Raw genomic sequence first — 22,564 nt, 5'->3', positions numbered from 1 at the left:
AAAATATTGGTACAACAGCATATGTGTGTTGCTTTCATTATCTTGCTCAACAAAATATTGCTAGTTTGACAAGTTGTAAGAAAAGGGAGGTGTTTTCACCTCAAGGCCAATCCCATTTTGGCCCTACAAACTTTTCCTTGAGGTGCTAAGCATGTGCTTCTTGGAGTGAACGCATCACCTTCATGGAGCTTTGCTTTCCATCCTCGCTGCAAAGTGCGCATATATAGAATGCACACCTCTATGCATTTTGTTCAGTGGCTCTTTGTTCAAGATGTATTTATCCTGATACTCCTCTTTCAGAAAGTTTGCAAAGCAGAGCTTGGTGACAAATATCCATGACGTGCACCATATTGTAATCTGAAGGAGTTGCAAACAAGTTGTGGTGTCCAGCATTAAATTTAATGTCTTGGTATTTGAAAGCACGAGAGGTGACATGAAAAGTATGCTGTGAAGTTAGTTGCATGTTGGCTATACCAGTGTGTGCTCTGATGCACATGGATGCATGGAAGAAAATATTCCGGTCAATTTATCTGAAACAAATGCATGCTGCAGAGTCGTTTCTGCATTACCAGTGGCCATGAGTGGAGCATGCACCACTGCAGATGCAGGCATTACACAGTAGGGCACAAATACAAACGGCAACACACACAAATTTTATGCGGCGTTACAAGCTGTCAGAGCCTTAAAACATTTGTTTCTGCATCTCTCTTCTATCAATGTTTCACCAGAGTATGTGGACAGCAATTACACGCAAATCAGCAGACCATTTCCCAAGTAATTTTCAATTCCAAAAGCAATACTAGTTCAGAGAAGCATGGTGCCAGTTTTTCACTTAATCTTTTACCTTCACAGTAAGTCAAAGTTTGTAGCAGAGGAAAGCAAAACTATTGTCCTGATTCATACATACTGGGTTATTATTTTTAATCTTTACAGATTTTCATTTTATAAACATGAAATATGTCTATTCAGATGAATTGCACACCAGGAAAGCAAAACTGTTGTCCTGGTTCATATATACTGGGTTATTATATTTAATCTTTACAGATTTGCATTTTATAAACCATGAAATATGTCTCTTCAGATGCATTGCACACCAGGATTGACATTATGCACATAATGGAGCTCAACGAATAGACAACCTTTTGCTTGCCAGTGTTCCAAAATTGGAACATCTGAAACTCAATTTTTTAGTTCCCTTCAAAATATATCCTTTGAAATTTGTTTTTGCTTACTATATGATGATCATGGAAAACAACACTACTGTAATATTTATTTTATTTACAGAATTTGAATTATTACTGGCAAACTGGCCTACTTTGGGCCTTGTCACAGCCGAATGTTTCTGGAGCCTTTCCGCAGGAAACAAAACGTTGAACAAACCAGAACAACAGCAATCACAAATAGTTGGGGATTTCATGACAGAAGGATAAAATACTAAAGCCTGGGTGTCGCGTCTTTCGCTGGCAGTGAATTTGATGCAAATGTTGCTTTTTTGGAACAATGAGATTTGGCAGCTGCAAAATTCAAAATCAAAGACAGGCAGTACTCCTATCATACAGTCTCCCGCATTATGCCTGCTGGTGTAAACGATGTCCCATTCTATGAAATGTGTGGGCACAGATTTGTGGGTGTGACTGGGGAGCATATTCGTGGGCAGTGTCCCAAGCGCAATCTACATATCTTGCATCCTCCCTATCTCTTCAGACTCTCACCTCCTGGTTACTTGCGGCGTCTGAGAGGCATTTTGAAGCATTTCTGGCGTCTCAGACTACACGTCGCACCTAACGACAGCAAACATGCAGGGTGTGTTTACACCCCCCCCCCCCCCCTTTTCCTTCAGTATACACCCCACCTAAAGACAACGAAGGCAGCTCAAGGCGCATGCAGAGGGTGGTCACGTGATCACAAAATGGAGCCACGTGGTGGTCATCATGGGACATGTGTATCATAGCTATGATGTAAAAGCCAATGCTGAAGAAGTGCTCGTCTGCCTACAATGGCTTCTGAAGCACTGAATGCTATGCAGCTCTCACAATGAAAGAAAACATGGTTCAAGCACAGTGGTTTTCTCTAATTTACGAAGGCTGTCTTCAGATAGCAAGAAAAAAACAAATTCATTAATCATTGCCCAAAATGCTGCCCATATTCGAAATGCCAAGTTCTAAAAATGCAACATGAAAAAAAACGCGTCAATATTTTTGCTTTCGAAACATTGCTTCACAGTGCGGCATTTAAAAGGTTAGCTAAAATTAACTAATCTACGTTAAAAATTTTGGTTTTAGGCTGCAAGATGTTATAAAGAAATTGAAGGACGTCAACATCGAAGGTGAGCCAAGTTTTTAAGTTTTCTGAATCGGTATTATGGTTCGAAACATTGAGCATCAAGAATATGCTTCTGAAAGCCCAATGAGTTGGCTTTCCTGCCTTGCGCATTTATAAAAAGGTGTCGCTTGCATTTCTAATGCAGCAAATACAAATGCTGTGTATGTATTTCATTATGTAGTAGAAGTTAACGTTTTCACCGACGATACCAAGCGTAGCGACGCCATTTTATTAATGCGCAACATTGAAGAGACAATTTAACAAGCTTTCAAAAGCGCATTTTTGATGCTCAATATTTCGAACCACATGCCGATTCAAAAAATTTAAAAATGGATCACTTTCAGTGTTGATGGCCTTCAATTTCTCAATGTAATCTTGTGTCCAAAAGCCAAAAATTTTAAAGTTAATTTAGTTAATTAATCGTCTATTATTAAGTTGTGCCACATACATAATATCTGCCTTGATGTGCAATCCACTTGCAGAGACCTCACAGACCTTACAGTTTTTTAAATAAAATCTGAAAACATTAAAAAGAATTGGATACTATATGAATTTGTGCTCTGTTAAAATTTGAAGTGCATTGAAAGCATGTACATTCACAATAGGAAGAAACATGCTGTCCACTTTGGGGAAAAAAAAAAAAAAAAACCCAAATCGATTGATGCATAGGTCCTAACAGATGCATGAAGAGTGGAAATGGCTACCAAATAGCCACAACATGAAGCAATCAGAGCTCCCCATATTGTTTATATGAATATGTGGACCCTTCCAGTCCAGCAACATTTTACTCCACCTCATTTGTAAACCATGCACACTTGAGGTACACAAAAACAGTAAGTCACCGCGAGCACAGTCCCTTGCATCACTTGAAACCATTGAAGAATCTGTGAACACTTGCTGCAGATGCTGGGCCTACGACTTTAGCAAGGTCATCTACACTGCACAAAGAGAGTGCTCTAAGGCCTGTAAAGAAAAAAGAACTTGCATGGGGAAGGTAGCACAATGGGAGGATGGCAGCTTCTGCTCTGTTTGAATACAGGTAGGAAAGAGAATTTTTGCCACATGCCAACGTACTGCGATACTTCTGCAGCAAGGCCCTTGCTTTGACTTCACCCAAGCCTGGAACTCGCAGGAGGCATGTAGTTACTGCAGAACCCATGGGAGCCACTCGCCGCTGCACTAAAAAGGGGTTCTGCTTTTCTCCACTCTCCACGGCCTCCTAAAGGTGATTAAGTAAGAGACATAGGCATTGATTAATTTTCTTTGTGTTAAAATGCAGGAGAATACTAATTACGGGATCATTTAGAAAGAAACACTGCTTAGCACAGACCCACACTGTACCGATTTTTATAAGTATACAAACTAAATGAAGCAGTGCTGTTAGATAATGGTTTGGTTTATGGGGGTTTAACGTCCCAAAGAGACTCAGGCTATGAGGGAAGCCGTAGTGAAGGGCTCACTGTCAGATAATGAGCATTCTGGCATACATTGATTCTTACACATTTCTAATGCCAGCATTAAGATATTACGCGATTCAGCTGCCATAACTAAGTGACTATGCTTGACGTAGCTTAGGACAAGGCAGTATGACATAAAATGCCAGGGGGAAGAGAGCTGCCTTCAAGGTAAAACTATTTCAGCATCCTTAAGCATTATCAAATGGAAGCCTGCATGTTTTTGCGATTGGGAACTTTCCAAAATGACTCAAGGTTGCTATATGTCTGGTAGGCGTTGAGAGTCTTGGACCAATGCTAAAATGAATGAGAGCAAAGACTACTTGTAACACCGAGACCCATTTTGTTACTTTTATTTTTTGATGTTCGTTGTTTTAAAATCCTTGGAATGAAAGCTGCCACGAATTGTACTAACAACCAGAACATGCTCCTTTCTTTACTTAGTGGTAGAAGCATGAAAAATTTGAAGTGTGCTTAATACCATTTGAGCGAGAAGCTGTGCTGCTTCAGTCTGATTATGAACAGCAATAAGAGGGATTCCCAATTCCATTACAGCAAACTGCTGCAGGTTGTTGTACTGTTCCTGAAGGGCTGCAGCTTGTTCAGCTATGACATATGGCCTTTTTGCATTGTTCTGCAAAATACAAAAAGACAAAGAAATAATCAACTCTTCCATTTTTACACACACTGCCTTTCGCATTCTTCCACAGCTGCATGCTAGCACTCCAGTTTTCTGGGCCATTACATGTGTAGTAACACAGTCAACCATTTTACAACAAAAACCTGCAGTTTGACACGCACCAAACATGTATTCTTTTTTTTTTCTGTACATGGCTGCACGTAGCAAATTCCTTTTAGCAGAGAAGAAACTAAGGGTTTCAGATAGCCTGCTCATGTGTACCAATTCTCTCTCACAATTTCCAGTGCAGGTACTAATTTTAACAGCTTAATTTTTGTATCCTGATGGCAGACACAGAATCCAGGCTCTTGCAGAAATATTTAAAATTGAACTAGTAGGCATGATCAGCACAAATTAAATGAGCATGCAAAAATTTAATTCAATCACAAAACCAAAAATAACTGAAGGAGAGGAAATGGATGAGGATGGTGCTGGTCAGCATTCTCAAGATTCGGTTACACACAACATAAATACTCCCAAAAGTAGAAGGCTGGACAGCTGGCAGCACAGCTCAGTTGCTACAGCACTGTACACAACGTACGGAGGCCACGGGTTCAGATCCCACTGGTGGTATGCGATTGCTTTTTCTTCTTCAAGGGTCAGTCAAAATGTAACGCACAATCTGCTGCAGCTTGGCACAGTAGAACCCCTCGATAGTAAAGTAGCTCAGACCAGCAAAAAGCTTTGCTACATCAGGCTCTTTACTATATCAGTTGTTGGTGATGGCATGGCTCTGACTATGCTCTCTGGGTGCTTACTAAGCATGAAGTGTTGGTTTATAAAAGAAACACTCAGAAATACCTTCTTGTTCTTATTGTCCGTTTATGCGATAATTATTTATTTTCAGTTATCACGTTTTCGACTTGGCTTACATCTTATGGAAGTACCGCACTTGTACGAATACCACGCGGCTATGAATATAACGCCAGTTTAATTCCATGTGAAAACCAAAGCTTTGCATGATCACGGCATCGTCTTCTGTGACCTCAGCGTCGTTTAAGAGGCAGTAGTTAAGGAAGTGCGGCAAAACGGCCTAGACAGTGCCGCCGCACCTCCACTTCTTCCTGCTGTTTCTCCGTGCTTCGTGCTGCCGTGCTATGAACGCAAGCAATTTTCTTCCCTTTTCTAGTCCTCACAGCACTTTTACTGGCTTTCCATTCTCAGCGACCCACGCCACCTTCTCTCTACGTTCATAGCCAGCTTTACTTTTTTCGTGCATGCTGCATGCTTTGCCTCGCGGCTTCAAGCTCTTTAAAAAGCTGCCTGCTTCCCGTGGCTTTCGAGCTTGGTGGTAAAGCCACCTCAAAGGGTGCCATTTTATCGTATTTGATATCTACCAGGTGTTTCAGGGAAGACTAAGTAATGTTCTAAAATAATCTTTTTGGGGTAAAAATATGGCTTTTGCGACATAGTATTACCAGTGTTGACAGACACTGGAAAGCCGGTGTCTACCAGCTAGCTGCCAATTAACTTTTTAACTATCACAGCTAGGCGACTGGTTGCAATCAGAGATTTGTAGCTGGTCGTTAGTAATAGCATATCAGTCTTTAGAATTTTGAAACATGATTATCCTCGGCGCTGTGGCTCGACAAAATTTGGCTACATCGTGCCAAAATACATGTGCTTTTGAAAAGCATGCAGGCAAAGCAACCTTTCCAGTGCACGCAATTAGCCAAAAAAGTCAACTTTTGTCGAGCCACAGTGCCAAGGGTTATCGCGTTTTCGAAATTCTAAAAACTGATATGCCTATTACTAACCACCAGCTACAAATCTGTAATAGCAACTAGGCACCTAACTCCACAAGTTAAAAGGTTAATTATTAAAAATTAGTTAACCAGCTTAATACTTAAGATGACTCACCGGTTTTCTGGTGTCCACCAACACTGATAGTACTATGCTGAAAAAGCCATATTTTCAGCTCAAAAACCTATTTTTGAAAAAACTGAAGTCTTCTCTGAAGCGATCCTAGCCTCCGTGCATTCCGTGATGTCATCATTCTGGGGAAAGTACATCGCCACGGCCAGACGCTTTCTACTATAGCCGTTACTTCGAAAAAAAATCTTTACTATAACCAAAAAAAGAATATACAGCCGTCTATGGAAAGCAAAATGGGACCGTAGCTTCACTTTACTATATCCGAGTTCCTACTGTAACTGAGTTTACTAGCGGAGTGCTACTGTAATGGTAAGCACTAGGGAGGCAAAATTTTGTGTGTAGAAGCATTGGTCCTTTATACCCAACACATGTCAAACTTTTGTTTCCTGTTGTTTCATTTAAGCCACCATGCATGATCAACCTGACACCCTACTACGCCAACGTGCAGTGATCAAATTCCAAGTAGGCTGCCAAGTGACACAGCCGATGGAAAAGCATCAGTTAGTGATCAACTCATTCAAAATGACAGATACATCACCATAACACAGATTATGGAAAGAGAGGTACAGTAAAAGGTTCCATCTTAATGCTATTCAAACGACTGGGATAGAGAAAAATTTATGTTCACTAGATTCCGCGGCTCTCGACAAGAGTATTTCATTTGGTTTAGTTTGGTTTATGGGGTTCAAAACAGCTCAGGCTATGCAGGACGCTGTAGTGGAGAGCTCCGGGTAATTTCGACCACCTGGGGTTTTTTAACATGCACCGACTTCACACAGTACATGGGCCTCTAGCATTTCGCCTCCATCGAAATGCAACTACTGCAGCCGGGCTCGAACCCGCATCTTTCGGGTCAGCAGCCAAGCACCATAACCACTAAGCGACTGTGGCGACTCTTTCAGTATATTTTTTGTTGTTTTGCTACTGTATGTACAAAACCAATAACATTTATCTGAAACCTTCACTATATTTTTCTGCCAAATTATTTTTAAGTTTATTCTCTACTTATTTTTTACAGAAGGTCCCCTTGACCGTTTTACTGCGAGACCTCGTTTACTAACTTTGGTCACGCATTTTTGTATCAATTATATTTTCAATAAACCAAAAAGTAGCGTAACAGGTTTCTCGCTCGGCTGCCACCCTCATCGTTCGATCATGTTCCATGTAGCGCTAGTGGTAATACAGGACATTCTATGTACACCTCTACAGTTTAGGGTGGCACTGGTGAACACTCTCAAGGTTAGGTTACAGGCAACATCAATACTTCTGAAAGCAGAAGATTGGACAGCCACCACCATAGCTTAGTTGGCAGAGCACTGTACGCAACATATGGAGGTTGTGGGTTCGGATCCTACTGGTGGCATGTAGTTTTTTTTTCTACTTTCTAATCAACCATCTTTCAGACATAAAATGATTACACTACTAATTTTCCATTGATCAACACCAGAAATGTAGATAAGAACCATTCCCATATGCTTTCCTTCGCTTCGGTGACTGTTGGCTTCCAGGATAAACAGCATTCATTATCACTTTCGAAGAACGTCTGTTGTGCCTTAAAAAAAAGATCATTTATTGTGCAATAGAAAATCTCATTCTGCTTTTTTCATCTGAACTCTCTCGTTCACATTTCATTTGCTCCTTACACTGCATATTCATTCTTCAGAATATCAGCCCATGGAAAACAGACAGAAAGAAGGCACAAAGTATGACACCTATTCCTGCATACTATGCATGCAAATAAAAATTGGCTAAACTAGGCAACAGCCTATTTAAAGAACTATAAGGACCAATTTTTTTTTCTTTCGTGTTTTTTTTCTTTCAAACGATGCATTAAGACCATAGAGTTTCTTACTATTACCTAGAGGGAAAGCTGGCGGCCCTGCACTTCAGCCACCATGGACGCTCAAAGCATCATGGGACGGTGAGCTACTTGTTGCGGGACAGTCGTATTTTTTTGGGAACACGGAGTGGCACTACTGAGATGTTTCATTCCGAAAACGCTGTTTGTGTGTGCGCAGACGACTTTCGCGCGAACGCAGTGTGCAAAAGCCATAGTAATGAAAACGCAACGACACATGATGCCAATAAAAGGTTTCACTTTTCCGAAATGCTATTAAAAACCTCTTAAAGTATCTAAGCAACATTTTTTTTAAACATATTTACTTTTAAAAATGCGCCTGTTAATCACGAAATATTAGTTTCTGTAGTGTTCATTACTTGGCCAATAGGAAAGCTAGCCATCTCTTATTTTGGGCAAACTTTGCATTTGCATGCTTTTCTGCTCATTTGTTACAATTTACAGACAGGATATTGAATGTTAAGACTTTCGTAGTAATCGAACAGCTTTATTTTTCTATTATTTTTGGCCAAAAGTTGTAGTTCTGCAGTCGGTAGCTCACCGCCCCACGATGCTTTGAGCACCCATGGTGGCTGAAGGGGTCTCGAGGTGCCTCCATGCAAACTCCCATAGACGGGTTGCCAGCTTTCCCTCTAGGTAATAGTAAGAAACTCTATGGTTAAGACATTGGTATACATGGAGCACCCCATGGTACTCTCCTACGACTGCTAAATCATTTATAATTGAATTTATTCTTGACGCTGCTTCGGTTTCTGTTTCATCAACCGAACGATGGCTGTGACGTGCACTTGAACTTTAGGTCACGTGAGGCATAAAAAAATGGCAATATAACAGCTGATATGTCGTTTGTTGTAACTCTAGCTTTCAAAACAGGCTGGTTCAAGTGCTGCAATGAGTTAAAACTATGTATCAGCGTTTATATTGCAGTTTTTCCGTGCCTCACGTGACCTAAAGTTCCACTGCACATCACAGCCATCATTCAATTGATGAAACTGAAACAGCATGAGAGAAGAAATTCAATGATAAATTTAGCAGTCGTGAGCGAATACCACGGGTGACCAATGTATTATAATGTATAATGCATCATTTTAAAGAAGAAAACTTGCAATACAATTAGGTGTCTATAGTCCTTTAAACCGTCCGCGTGAGCTGGCAGCTGGGCTGCATGGCAGCAGCTGCTTCACGCTAATGATTCCTACGCTCTCACACCAGCGCAGCTCTCCTAGCACGAACCTTATCCAAGACAGCAGTTCTCTTTCTGTTCGCGATAGCATCCTTCTATTTTCTCCTCTATTTCTTTCCTTCTTTCTCCCATCGCCGCAGCTCCCTTCTTCGTTCTCTCATCTTTCTCACTTGGCCACTTCGATTGGTGACCTTGGACCAACCTCATCCACGCGAAAGCTCAGTGTGGGCTCTGTAAAATGGTTTATGCTATAAAAGAATATCTGAAAAGCAGCTTCAGACCTTACCATGTTTAGTGACAACTCTTGTTATCCTCATGATCTTTAAACTTTTTCCCAAATGTCCCTTTTTTTGCATTGAGACAATGTCAAATGGAGGAAAGGAAGGTCTTAAGAAGTTTATTATATAATATTATATATTCACGTGCTTGCTTAATAAATGTGAGTAACACCATTGTAAAGTTTAGGGTCACTGTTTCTAACATTGCACCTGTGAGTAAAGAAAAACACGTTCAAGTAGCATCATAGCTGTAGAATGTCATACAAAAACAGGCATCGCTTTCCTCAAGACTGACTCTAAAGGTGGAATATGCCGAGTGTGTCACCTCAGAAGTTCTGCAATTTTTAAAAATAGGCTTCTTGAGTTAGAAGAGCGCTTTTTCAGCATAGCATTGTCAGCGGTGTAGTACATCAGAATACAGCTAAGACGTGCTAACTAGTAGGCTGGTTAACTAATACTGAATAGTTAACTTTTTAGCTATTACTGTTAGCCTCATTTATGGAGACTAGTTAGCACGACTTAGCTGTATTCTGATGTGCTGCACCGCTGAAAATGCTATGCTGACAAAAGCGCTCTTCTAACTCAAATAGCCTATTTTAAAAATGCAGAACATCTTAGGTGAAACACCTGGTATATCAACACCAAGCACAAAGCTATAGAAAAAAAGAGCAAGGTACAATTTAATCACCCCATTCAAAAACCACTCAACAAAACTAATGCATCAGTTGGTAGGTCTCCGAGATACAGTTGGTTAACACACGATAAAAATAAGTAATCAGTAGGCCTCTAATGTAAGGACACTAATAGCAATCAATATTTTTTATGCTGGTTGACTGCCACATAAGGTTCTGCCATTGAATGCTAACGGCACACAGTGTGTTCCACATTGCACAAAGATATTCCACACTTGTGTATACTGTGCATTTTTTTTTCTTGCTGCAAAGTTAGTTAATTAGTACACATTAATTAGCAAACTTATAATTACTCTCCAGAAAAAAGCTGCAATTCAGAAGTTTAGATTCTCCTGAAAAATAGCAGACTGAAAAGTTCACCAACTTGTCCAGTCATGCATTCTACTTCTGCTTCAGTCTATCGTAGTGGTTTGACAGGCATTGGACGCTATGCACAGCACCACAGTGTGGTATGTGGGCTTTAATGTCCAGAAGCTACATGTCGGCTACGAGAGTTGCCTCAGTGGATTGCTCTGAATTAATTTCATCCACTTCGGGTTCTTCAACCGTGCACTACATAACACAGCACACATGTGATCTCACATTTAGCCCTCACTGAAATGAGGCCACTGTGGTAGAGATATGATCCAACGAGCTTAGGCTCAGCTGCCAAATGCCACAGCCCAATGCAGTCGGCATGCTTGACACCAAAAATGAGCTGCATACCTTTCGCAGTTTCACAATCTTTCGCTTCACAGCAATTTCATTGAGAAGTTCAGCCTCCGAGATGTATAGAACAGCACTGTCACTTGATGGATAGAAATCAATTAATCCCAGGTGGTCAGAAACAACTGTTTGAAGCAAACCTGTAAGAAAGAGAATGGCATTACCTCCACAGTATGAGCTTTGAATCTTAATCTTTAAACCAAGCTCCAAATAATGCAAAGTAGATGGTTTATGGTTTAATGGAGTTTAACGTCCCAAAGCGACTCAGGCTATGAGAGACGCCGTAGTGAAGGGCTCCGGAAATTTCAACCACCTGGGGTTCTTTAACGTGCACTGACATCGCACAGTACACGGCCTCTAGAATTTGGCCTCAATTGAAATTCAACTGCTGCGGCCGGGACTGAACTCGTGTTTTAATGTGGAGCAGAGATAAACAGAGCAGTTACTATAGCAAAGCAATGCAATATATAGGCTGTTGCAACACTAAACGCACACCACTATATGCTTCTCTCAGTTGAACTGCTCGCTTCTTTGAAACAGAGATGGCATACGACAGTCTTGCTTTTTCAATACCAAGTTTGGATGATGCACTTTCCTGATTTGATCAAAATTAATTATCAAACCCCCTCTTATTATTCCCACTCCCCTCTTTAATGCCTTCGGGCCCTGAGGGTATTCAAATAAATAAATAAATCCGCGTCGTCTGCAGCACTGGCGACCCATAACAAGCAGCTTTTGCATAGTGCACGTTTAGCATAGCAACAGTCGGTATGTGTCACTCTTCTTTTCAGGCTACATGAATGCCTAATCATTTGGTTAGCATGCCTCATATAACCTGGAAATTTAGATAAAGTGTTTCAACATACTCAATGATTGAGTTTATGGGTTTATTTCTAAATTTCACAGAGGTTCCAGAATGCCAGGGATGATACAGAGAGGACCCACAGTAAAATAATGCAGCGAGACCTTTCGAGATAAACAGCACAAAGAAAAATTAATGATACAGCACTGACAACCCCAATTTCATTATATAAATATTCTGTTGATAGCAATAGTTAAATTACTCCTAAGCAGCAAAGAATATGCAAAAAAAAAAACAAAAAATACAGCTATACTGATTCTGTAGCACACAATGTAAAGCTACTGGGTTAAATGTGGAAACAGAAAAACTAAGAACAAAAGAAAAAAGCAAGTGTTAGAAGCCTCACAAAGAAAAAAGAGACTTAATTTTACATGGACAGTTATTTGTTTTACAAAAACAAACTTCTCAGTTCTTCACAATATGTTCAAACAGCAGCAAGCAGACAGTTCTTGCTTTATGAAAAGCTAATGAAATTAGTACAAGCAAACTGTCAGATACAAACAGAATGAAAGGGAATGTTGCTTTCCTCTATTCAGTGGCCTAGTATACACAATTTGAAACAGATAAGCTTTTTGAAAAGTAAGACATGAAGTTGAAAGGATTACAGGGCAGTGCCAGGATTGCAATGGCTGAAGGTGATATAGAGGAGAGCCTGGTTCCAAATATATAGCAATGAGATTGGTGTCAGTTTGATACCCTGTTCAGCCAGGCATGTGAAATGAACATGGGAAATCATTTTTATAACGGAAATCCCCAAGTTTTATAGTAGCTCTTGTAAGACTCCACTGAGTGCGCATTTTTCTTTGCTTGTTTTGCAAGCCCAAGGGCTTTAAAGTGCCCAAAATCAGCTGATTTATACAACAGCAATGAGCTAAATAAAGTATAATTGAGACATTGAAAGCAGTGTTGAGCCATGATGCACATGAGGGCTCCACCAAAACTGGTTAATTAATCAATGGGGTAGGTGGGATTTTTTTTTTGGTCCAACTTTGGCATGCTTTACAAAATTCTGAATTTTTTTTTTTCTAAGTGGTCAATAATTAGTGTCTGAAGGGGATATACTTGACCCCATGAGGTAACGCAACAATTTAGATGACTACTGAACACGTAGTAGATAGAGCATGATTACAGATATACGAACACCTTCTAACACGCAATGAGATAGAAGCTGAAGTGGTGATGGACATCTAACACCATTCAAACTCCGTACACAGACTTTAGTAACATATTTACATGCAGCTTGAATTTCATATCACCGTTAAGCTCTATGACTAGATAGTGAAACTGGAGGACGGGATTATAGCTTCACTATTGATAAAAATCGGTACTTTTACTAGAGTGATGGTTACATGGTTACATAATCAGCGTTGAATGCTGCATATATAATTAGACAAGTGTAGAGACGCCTTTCACCACGCAGCGAGAGAGAAGCTAAGTTTAGGGCATTCGAGGTCTAAGAAGGAATATGCAAGGCTTCCAGACGCACAACATTAACAAAATTGGGGCTTGACCGCAAGGTGAGCAAAGTATACAGGATGCTGAGTGCCTTTTTAAAGGCACGCGGAAGGAACGAAGGCTAATGCAATACTGTTACTTTATACGTGTATCTAGCATCGCATACATACGAATGTCTTGCAATCGAACGCTCCACTTATTCCGTCACACGGCTTAGAGACTGCACGCAGCGACTTCTCCCACAGCAATAAAAAAAGTGTAATAAAATACTTAGCGAGTTAAAAGCGACGATGCAGGCCCTGCTCTCGCTACTGGAATTTTGGTTACTTTGTATAAATTCCAAATTCTTATCCTACGCTTGCAAATAAAAGCGTAATTTAACAATACTTGATGACGGTCAAGACGGTGCATAGCTTCTGGAAAATAAGGGCGCCAGTCTAAAATAAAACAGGTAGAAATTTCTCACTCTTTAGTGCGATATGCAACTCGCTGCCAGCCCATTTTTCAGCAATCACAACATGTCCTACAGGCACACGGACGTCTTTTCGGATAGCGTCACATGTTGGCTGCGAAATTTGTCCACATATGCTTGTGTTCATAGCGCCGCCCGAACGTTTACAACCAAATTTTCAGCATTTGACAGAATATAAATAACGTGAGCAAAAGAAAACCTTAGCCTAAACTACATAAATTGCGAACAAGCCGCCCGCCATGCCGCACGCATGCCGCACGCGCTGCAAAGTTTACCATTGAGTTTACTATGGCCCTATTGGCCCATGGCCCTATGACGTCGCGACGTCATACCAAGCTTAGAGTTCATATGCAGCCAGTGGCTAAACAAGCTATAAAAAAAGCCACGATGGCGTGGTAACTCGCGCCACCTCAGCAGGCCACTTAAAACTGTATGGTCTGCAACCGCGACCACCGCGACCGCGTTCTTTGCTTCCTCCGTGACTGCAAACAAGTCAGTATATTAACCAAACAAACGTTGGCCACAACCATGGAGGCATAGAGTTAATAAGGAAGAAAAAATATGGCCGCATGGTGGAAAGAAAAAATATATGGCCGCAACCGCATCGAGCGAAACTGTGCTGCTGTTGTTCAGCTTGTCTAATTAGAACTGTGCAAACTTCCCTACGTCACTGAAGCACTACATCAAAACGCTAAAATGGAAAGTAAGGTTTTTGTTTTAAATGTAATGCCATCTACCTAAAACTTACAAAACGGCCCGCATCTAGCAAAACTAGGCAGAACGGCATTGAACTTCTGTTGAAAAGATGGCGCCACTACTACTCTTTTTCAGCTCTATGTTTTTCAGTGAAGCGTGGGAGGGGTGTATGCGGAAGTCTATTTATCTGCAGAAGTCTACATAGTATAAAGTCAAAATCTGTGAAATATAATGCCAACTTAATGCGTGACTGTGCAAAGAGTTTTAGACATTCAGAGTGAGTTTATGAGCCATGAAAGGAGCAACAAATGAAAATGTGGAAGTCGAAAGTCTGATTGATAGAGGTTATAAGTTATATTTTCGAAATGTCAGAACATAAGTCATCGGTCCTGTCCAGCTTCGTAATAAATTCGTTTGTGAGTTAAAGAATTGGACATAATTATTTATACTGCATCGTTTACTGAGTTGACGAATTCTGTGACAGGCACGGCTTTCAAAGGGCAGTCATTGGAAGTTCCAAAAATGCAGTTGGAATCAATTAGAAAATGAAAGGAACTAACTGTTCCTTTCACGCACGTATATAGCGAGAAAAATGCAAGTTACGTAGGCCGTTCTGTGGAATTACTGATCAAGCTGAAAATTTCTAGACAGTTCGTTTTTCCTTGTTTTTCGGTGCGGCGAAAAACGTAGCTTCCTTTTAGTGCTACATGGAGTGCTACAAGGGAAGCGGCAAATAGTTGCGGTTCCGGTACCATAATTTAGTTCACAACGCCACCACTGCGAGCTTCGGCTTATTGACGCGCTGAGGCTACGCCGCTACGCCTTGCAGGCGCTGGCCGTCTGCGCGTTTCGTGCGTCGTTGCGCCTGCGCGGCCGGCCGTGCTGCTGGCTGCGCCCTCAGTAGCAGACAAGTTGTAGCTCGTGAGCCGTCGTACGCCGAGGGCAAAGATGGCGACTACGACGTCGTCGTACACTCGCACGGGTGTGCTCGAGGTGTACGCCAAACAGCAATGGCACAAAGTGCTGGCGACGCTCGAAGAGGACCATCTCAGTTTGTGCCTAGACGAGAGTTATGAAGTACCCCCAATCACCAACAACGGGACGCTTTCGGATAGTGAACCGAGCGACATCCCAGAGAGCATTGCCAACACCAAGCGGGTCGTCCGCGTAGTCAAGCAGGACAACAACGGCCTCGGCATTAGCATAAAGGGTGGCAAAGAGAACAAGATGCCCATCCTCATCAGCAAGATCTTCAAAGGCATGGCAGCGGACACAACGGAGCAACTTTACGTCGGAGACGCCATCCTGTCGGTAAACGGTGAAGACCTGAGGGACGCGACACACGACGAAGCGGTCAGGGCCCTCAAGCGTGCCGGCAAGGTTGTTGACTTGGAAGGTAAGCAGGCGGCCAGCGTTCACTTTCGTCGGCCACTGCTTGGCGACATACGCGGTCGAGGATAAACTTTTCGCCTTCGCCGGAGCGCTAACATTCCGCCCGCAATCACTGATCAGAGCGCCGCGCTTGGAGGGGGGCGTGTGGCCTGTTTGACTGCTGCGAAGGGAGCGAAGGCCTCAAACTCCGGCGCTGCGTTGGGCGCGCTGTGATTTGGGCGCATTCGCTCTGTTCACTTTCCGGTAACGTGGCAGTTTGATGCGCGTACGTGAAACCAGGGCCGCAGGCTGTCGCCGCGCCATCCATTCGTATTTTACGTTTCTCTAAGTAGACTGGCTTTCTGCATGCAGATATGTTCGCAGGTTTGGCGATGAATAGTCTGCATGGAACGATAAACTACATCTCAGACTCGAGACTCGCCTTTCATGCTGTTTGATGCCCATTTCGTCGGCTAAAGATTTATAGGTCTTCGATTTATAAATGAGTTTCTGCTTGACGAGTGCGTGCTTCCTCGTTCTCTTAGTTCGTATATAAAGTTCCTGAAGTGGTTTCATCGTACATAATAGTGAACCTCGACATATTAGCGGGTTACTGCCATTGAAATTATATTGTGTTCAGCTACCTTAAAGTGTGACCAGCTGAACGAATCTGATTGTATAACAAATATGTTTATACTCATGTCTCAAGGGCTCTCTTCAATTGATGTCCTCTGTCGGCATCATTCTGGTGAATTTCGACGCCGTTCATATGCTCATGACAAAAGCAAGACCAGCTTTAGCTTGGGAAAAGCGTCTGATAAGCATTTTTTTCTTGCTTATGTGATTAGCATACATGAACAGGACTGACGGTGTTGACTAAAGTTGGAGTGTGCAAAATCAGATGTTTCCCCTGGGCAGCGGGTTGCTTGTTAGCAGGTTCTGGAAAGCAAACAGGTGAGACAGAGAGAGGCAGTGGGGCAATTTGAAACAATGTGTGCATGCAGTGACAGTGGCTAACCTGTTCAGGATGAAGTACTTTTACTTTTTTGTAGTAGTGTACATTCTTTTCACAGCTTTTTTAAACAATATCTTAAAATCATTATAGTAATTATAAAAGCCACATTCTCGCCAAGAAAAGTATCCTGTGACGAATGCAAGAGACTGTTTTAAGAAAGGAGTGAAAGTAGCTGAGGTCGGCTGCTGAAATCATGCCATTTACCCAAGTTTGCAATTAGCATGTATTTCCCTTCTTACCTCAGTGCAAATTTTTCTGCACGTCTTGTTTTTTCCTAAAAAAAATGCATGTACTATCCTTAAATTATACTCTTGGTAATTGCCCACAAAGTGGCTAAATAATGTACTGTAGTAGGTGTAGGAGTTAACGTTCGAGCACTAAAGGATACATTTATAGCTTCGTCCTTTCAGTATTTGTTTGCATGTTCCAACCAGCTTTGTGGTGCAAAGTTACCTTTCAGTATTATGTACTGAAATTTCTATTTTCACATATTCCTTTCATGCCGATTTTCATGCATGGGAGAACTCTGACAATGAGGTGCGGGTCATGTCTCTTTGCTACCCACGGCATAATTAAATCTGCACTTATATTAGAAACAATATTTATTTCTTCAAAGATGGTTGTGAAGGCTTCAAAGAAAATTGCAGCATGTCTGCCTGTTGTCCTTGATACCTGCAAAACAGTCTTCCACACTGCCTTAGCCTGCAAAGTTCTTTGGAGGGCTCATGCTATATATAAATGCTTCAGAACTGTTGCAGTGTTGTCAGACTTTTCTTCCCATGAACGTTTCTCCTTTCCACTCTGTAGTCATTGTTTTGTAGGTAAATAAAATCTTGGAATAATTTTAAGTGGACATATGCTCTATGATGTTTCGGAAGTTATTTCTAAATGCTGCTTATTCTTATGGGGTTCTACAGTTATGCCTACGAGATGTTCTGTTTTTTCCATATTTTACATCGGCATGTCCCTGGTCAAAAGGGCGTTACCGGTGTGACTGTGACAAAGCATGCGATTTGGGTCGTGTTGTCCAAGTATAAGGGGCATGCCATGTGCGTTAAGGCCGTGAACGCAGCAAAAAGTGGGCGGCAGCATTCTGTGGATCCCACAGCAACCTCCAACTCCCTTGAACCAAAGGAATACAGAGCCTTCAAGGGAGTTTAATGCTACATGATCTTTAAAGGGCAACTAAAAAGGTCTTAGATTTCGATAGGTTTAAAGGGGTCGAATGTGTAAAATTTGCAGGCAAAGTATGCAAAGTCTTTTTGTGCTACCATTTGAAATTTTGACGTAATCACTCAGTAAAACTGCATTGGCATTCAGGCTTCTCTGCAGTTCACAGCGACAGGCAAAGGCCTCAACAATGACTTCAAGTGCAGCAGTGCTGCATTTGCAGCAAAGAGACTGTTGATTCAAGGAAGGAAACCAACACCGCCAAAGGTAGAGCCCACGAAGCACTGTTTGGCGGCATCAGATGGCACACGGCAGCATGTGGACAAAGGCAGCGGACTTCAGAAATTTCGGCTACAATGATGTCATCACGAGTTTCCCTGCACTTCAACGCAGTGAGACGAAGCCTGAACATCGTCGCGAGTTTTATCGATGCTTTCATCGCAATTTTAAATGCTAGCGCAAAACTACTTGGCATGCTTTACCTTGACGTTTCACACATTCGAATTCTTAAGTAACCTCGAATTCTCAAAAAACCATTTCAGCTTCCCTTTAAGGAGCATTTCATAGGAGCCATCAGGGGCTCATTAGACAGACGTTGGTTCTTTCATGTTTACACGAATACAAAATTGCCTTAATATAACAGGAAAAAACTTTTGGGCAGCTTCCGTCCACAAAGAACGGAATAAATAGCGACTTGAGTGAATGACCAAAAAGTTTGTTTGGAAACCCACTACTTTAAACAGCAAAGCTGGCTATCATCTGCTTTGAAGCTGTTCAAATTGGTGGCATGTTCAGCTCGTGAACTGCTTTCTTTCATGGTCAGTGTTTCTGTTCGCGAACATGAGTGACAAGTCTGAGGCGAAATCTTTGAATAAATAAAGTGAGGACGTGCAAGATCGGCATACCAACTTCATCAGTTTATTCAGTAAAAATTTAGTTTCTGCACCTGCCATCTATCTGTCTTCGTTAAGCCGCTTTCGAGAGTCGTGATCTTGAATTGTCCTAGGCGACACCGGCCGATGTGGCTGCTCGCTCACTACACGAAATGCTTGGGCGGGAGGGTCTTTCTTTACGTGCCATTGTTCGGAGCGATGTGTCACGGGAGTGTTCATCGCGCACATGGGGCGTGTGTAAGTTCGCGGGCAAAATCGCGATTCAGTGAAGAACACAAAATTAAAGCCGCCAGCGCCAAAGACATGCACACCACGACATAGCCAATATCCAAAAGGAAGCCGAGAAGTCGATTGTTGCGGCGGTACGGCGGTAGAAAACGTAAAGCAGTGTGCAAGAATATTTTCGAAAACGTGCTAAAAGCGCAAAAAAAAAAAACAGTTCTTGCAGGGACACTTTATTTTTCGTTCTTTTTGTGGTCCCACAATAATTTTTCACTAACCACTGGGCCCGCGATACTGTAATGGCGCGGGGAGTATACTCACATTAGACTCATCTATATTCTGTCACTAACCGTTAAAGGTCAAAATTATCGCGAACTATTCACTAATAGCGCATGCTTACTGCGAGCTAGTGTATTCCCTTCAACGTTCAATGGAGATGGACAAACTCTCTTCGCTAAAAACCCCTTTTGAACTCCCTTACTTCAGGTGCAGCCATGTGGCAGCGCGGACATATCCCTGAAGCATGGTGTAAGCATATTTCTTACACCGTGCCTTGGGGATAAGGGCTCCCTTAGATTAAGGGAGTTCGACGTGGCCGTGTGATAACGGTGCGGAGGAGGGGGTGGGCCATCGTCAACGTGACTCTGCCGATGCTGTTTGTTGCGTGCACACGCCTGCATCTTGTTTTGTCTCAGCGTTTCGCAACAGCGTGACATCGAACAGGATACAATCCTCGTGCCAGTGCATCGCGATGTTTTGGTTTTCGCCTATTGACGCGATGAGGCGGAGGTCCAAACATTTTTTTCTTTTTTAAGGTCTTGTTTTTGGTACGCGCCGCAGCGTCTCATGGACTTAGTGAAATCGGAAGCCGCAGCTTTAAACGAACGCGGACCACGTGCACAGTCTGGTCACGGTCTCTGTGACTGCTCTGCTCCGCCGGCATCTGGCTAGCCTGGCGTCACGCGCTACGAGACAGGAGTTCCTGCAGCTTTCTGCTTTATTGCTCTACGCGTCTCCAAGGTCCTCCCTCCTCCTTGCGTATAGCGGCTACGGCTTGGCGGTCGCGTCGTCGCTTGACTAACTGCACAGGAACACTCTGGAGGCCTAGCTTTTGTTACGATGACGGATGCACCTCGCTTCGAAAGGGCACCGGAGTGTAATCGTAGCGTCACCACCACCAGCAACAAAAAAATACCAACCCAGCCTGGTTGGTTGCTTTACCTCTGCTCATTGCAGCTCTTTTCAGGATAGGGCTGTCGTTGGAGACATCCGAGGGGCGAATTTTAAGGTTTTGTCTAGAGGACGGTTTGCGCCTAGGCGGAGGTTGACGCCTCGTAGTGTGCGGAGCTCTACACGCTGTGACTACAAGGTCACAGATCTGGCCGTAAAGTCACTCGTACGAGTGTCACTGAAATAAGTTCTAACATATGACGAAATGAAAAATTGGAAGTAGGAAACAAGCGTTCCGAGCTGCCCATTGCTTAGCATGGCGCCTTCCGGTGTGAGCCAAGGGCCCGGGAAAGTTGCAGCATACTGGTCCAGTTTAGCATACACCATTGACCGCGAGAGACGGGATTTTTGGACGATGATGTTTTGTAATTTTTAGAAGTGCCTTAAATGAACCAAAGTTACTTGAGCTGCTGTCGCGTGATTTTGGAGACAAGGCGCCTCCACGTGCAACCCTTTTTCGTTAATTGGTTCGGCGAATTTAAGCGCTGCGTATTTGCAGACCATCAACGCCGGTGACGTGAGAAAACACCGCTGCTCTACGAAAGCTTATGACCCTCGCTTAGTGTATGGGTACGCCAAAGAGGCCCTAGTGAATAAGCGGCCTAGTTTGTCAACTGCCCTTCATGACAATCTTCGTGTGAAAAACTTTCCATGTCGGTGGTTGCAGCACGATGTGACAGAGGCTGGAAAGCCACGAGTGTAATCGACCTGGGAGATCCGGCACAAGTCTCGATCCTCGATATGTACCCAGACGTCGTAGCCGGTACTGAAACCTACACAAAGATTATCTTGAAACAACGGGCCTGCCATCTGTTTGCGTCTACCCTGAAGAAACCCAATCATTAGAGGTCACTGCGCGAAGGAACGTTAGAAAAACAAATGGTCACACTTTTCTTTTCAAGCAAGGTGTCAGATGGCCTCGGTTGATTTGAAAAATCAGACTGCTGAATGAAATATCTGCTTTTCCTGCCATTTAGTAGGTAGCCTTCCAGGCAACCTAAGAACAGCTGAGAACGTTGCTACAGCCAGTCATTTTGCACCACGACGACTCATCGGCCCCCGCTGCCACTGCGATTAAAGGGGACCCCCAGAGGAGTTTATCAGTCGCCAGTTCTGTGCTAATAATTCTAATGGCTTACGAGTGTGCGCTGTTGCATGGAATGTCAGGGTGAGTACTTGAAAAAAAGTGGCTGTGGCTCAACTCAGCTGAGAGCCAGGATATAGAGAGCAAAAGCTCTGGCAAGCATGGTTAGACGCGGTTTAGCTTTGGTTCATCTATATTGTTTCAAGACTTCGGGAGCAAATCACGTTATGCATCACATGCCACAAGTGCAAGAGCGAGCGTTCAGAGCAGCGGTCGGCGCAGCGGCGGACGTGACTGCCAGGCGCGCAGCTGTGGCGTCGACGAGTCACATGACATGACGTCATAGCCACATGCCGCGCGCCTCCCATTAGAGGTCAAATCTAAGAGCCAGGTGACCTTCAGGCTCGGCATGGGAGGAGTAGAGCTTCTCGCTCTGAAAAGTTTCAGTAGCAATGACGCTTATCTGCTACCCGTGATGAGTGTTTCAAAACTTTTTTGGCTGCTATTTGCCCAGCACATTTACCCAGTGAACGCACTGCATATATATGCTGCGCATTCCCGACGAATTAGTGGTTAATGGTTTTTAAGGGGAGGAAATGGCGCAGTAACTTTTCATTTCTCGATGGACACCTCAGCTCAGCAGCGCCGTGAGGAAATGGAGGAAGGCGGGATCGAGTGAACGAAGTAGCGGCCGTGTGGTTGGTTACCTTGTTAACGCACGTCCCAAAAGTATTTTATTCTGTTCCTGGTACTTCTGATTTGTTCAATTTATTTAAAATTTTCAACAATTATTTTTTCTAGTTTCAGTCATTCTACTTCGCCTTTTTTTTTTTCACAAAAATGCTTCCCTGGCATTCACCACATTACCTTGGCCATTCCCCCGCGTGGGTATGTGCCATGTTTACTGAGGTGAAGGAGTGGACGGCTCCGGGGTAATGTCGAATACCTGGGGATCTTTAACGTGCAACTGAGATCGCACAGCACACGGGCGCCTTTTTGCGTTTCGCCTCCATCGAAACGCGGTGACCGCGGTCGGGTTCGAACCCGG

At 42.9% G+C, this 22,564-nt stretch overlaps 2 protein-coding genes across 3 annotated transcripts in view; one reads left to right on the top strand and one right to left on the bottom strand.

The window, feature by feature from the left end:
- Positions 1-510: 510 nt before the first annotated feature.
- On the bottom strand, positions 511-14,105 carry LOC149352547 (Fanconi anemia core complex-associated protein 24-like). The gene is made up of 5 exons (XM_089581733.1): positions 13,830-14,105; positions 11,047-11,186; positions 4,258-4,410; positions 3,397-3,541; positions 511-3,285 (listed from the first exon to the last, which is right to left on the bottom strand). Exons 1-5 carry the CDS (start codon positions 13,960-13,962, stop codon positions 3,185-3,187), a joined length of 672 nt encoding a protein of 223 aa, XP_089437859.1. The 5' UTR covers positions 13,963-14,105; the 3' UTR covers positions 511-3,184.
- Positions 14,106-15,345: 1,240 nt separating this feature from the next.
- The window catches only part of Syn1 (Syntrophin-like 1), a 67,525-nt gene continuing 60,306 nt past the window's right edge, over positions 15,346-22,564 (top strand). The window contains exon 1 of one of the 2 annotated variants that reach the window (XM_089581732.1): positions 15,346-15,927. In XM_089581732.1, the coding sequence (XP_089437858.1) occupies positions 15,480-15,927 (448 nt within the window). In that variant the 5' untranslated portion in view covers positions 15,346-15,479. The remainder of the gene's footprint in view (positions 15,928-22,564) is intronic. The other variant, XM_089581731.1, reaches the window with a different exon arrangement.

This window comes from Amblyomma mixtum, chromosome 3 (assembly GCF_055824585.1).
Source record: "Amblyomma mixtum isolate Tamu chromosome 3, ASM5582458v1, whole genome shotgun sequence".
Lineage (NCBI taxonomy): Eukaryota > Metazoa > Arthropoda > Arachnida > Ixodida > Ixodidae > Amblyomma > Amblyomma mixtum.
Note: the sequence above shows the minus strand (reverse complement) of the source record. Positions and strands in the feature narration are given on the sequence as shown.

Excerpts from the sequence above, each read along its gene's own strand:
- LOC149352547 (XM_089581733.1), bottom strand. The coding sequence starts at position 13,962 with ATGAACACAAGCATATGTGGACAAATTTCGCAGCCAACATGTGACGCT. Across the intron at positions 11,187-13,829 it reads GTTGCATATCGCACTAAAGA|GTTTGCTTCAAACAGTTGTT; the intron begins GTGAGAAATTTC and ends TCTTTCTTACAG. Across the intron at positions 4,411-11,046 it reads AGATTGTGAAACTGCGAAAG|AACAATGCAAAAAGGCCATA; the intron begins GTATGCAGCTCA and ends TGTATTTTGCAG.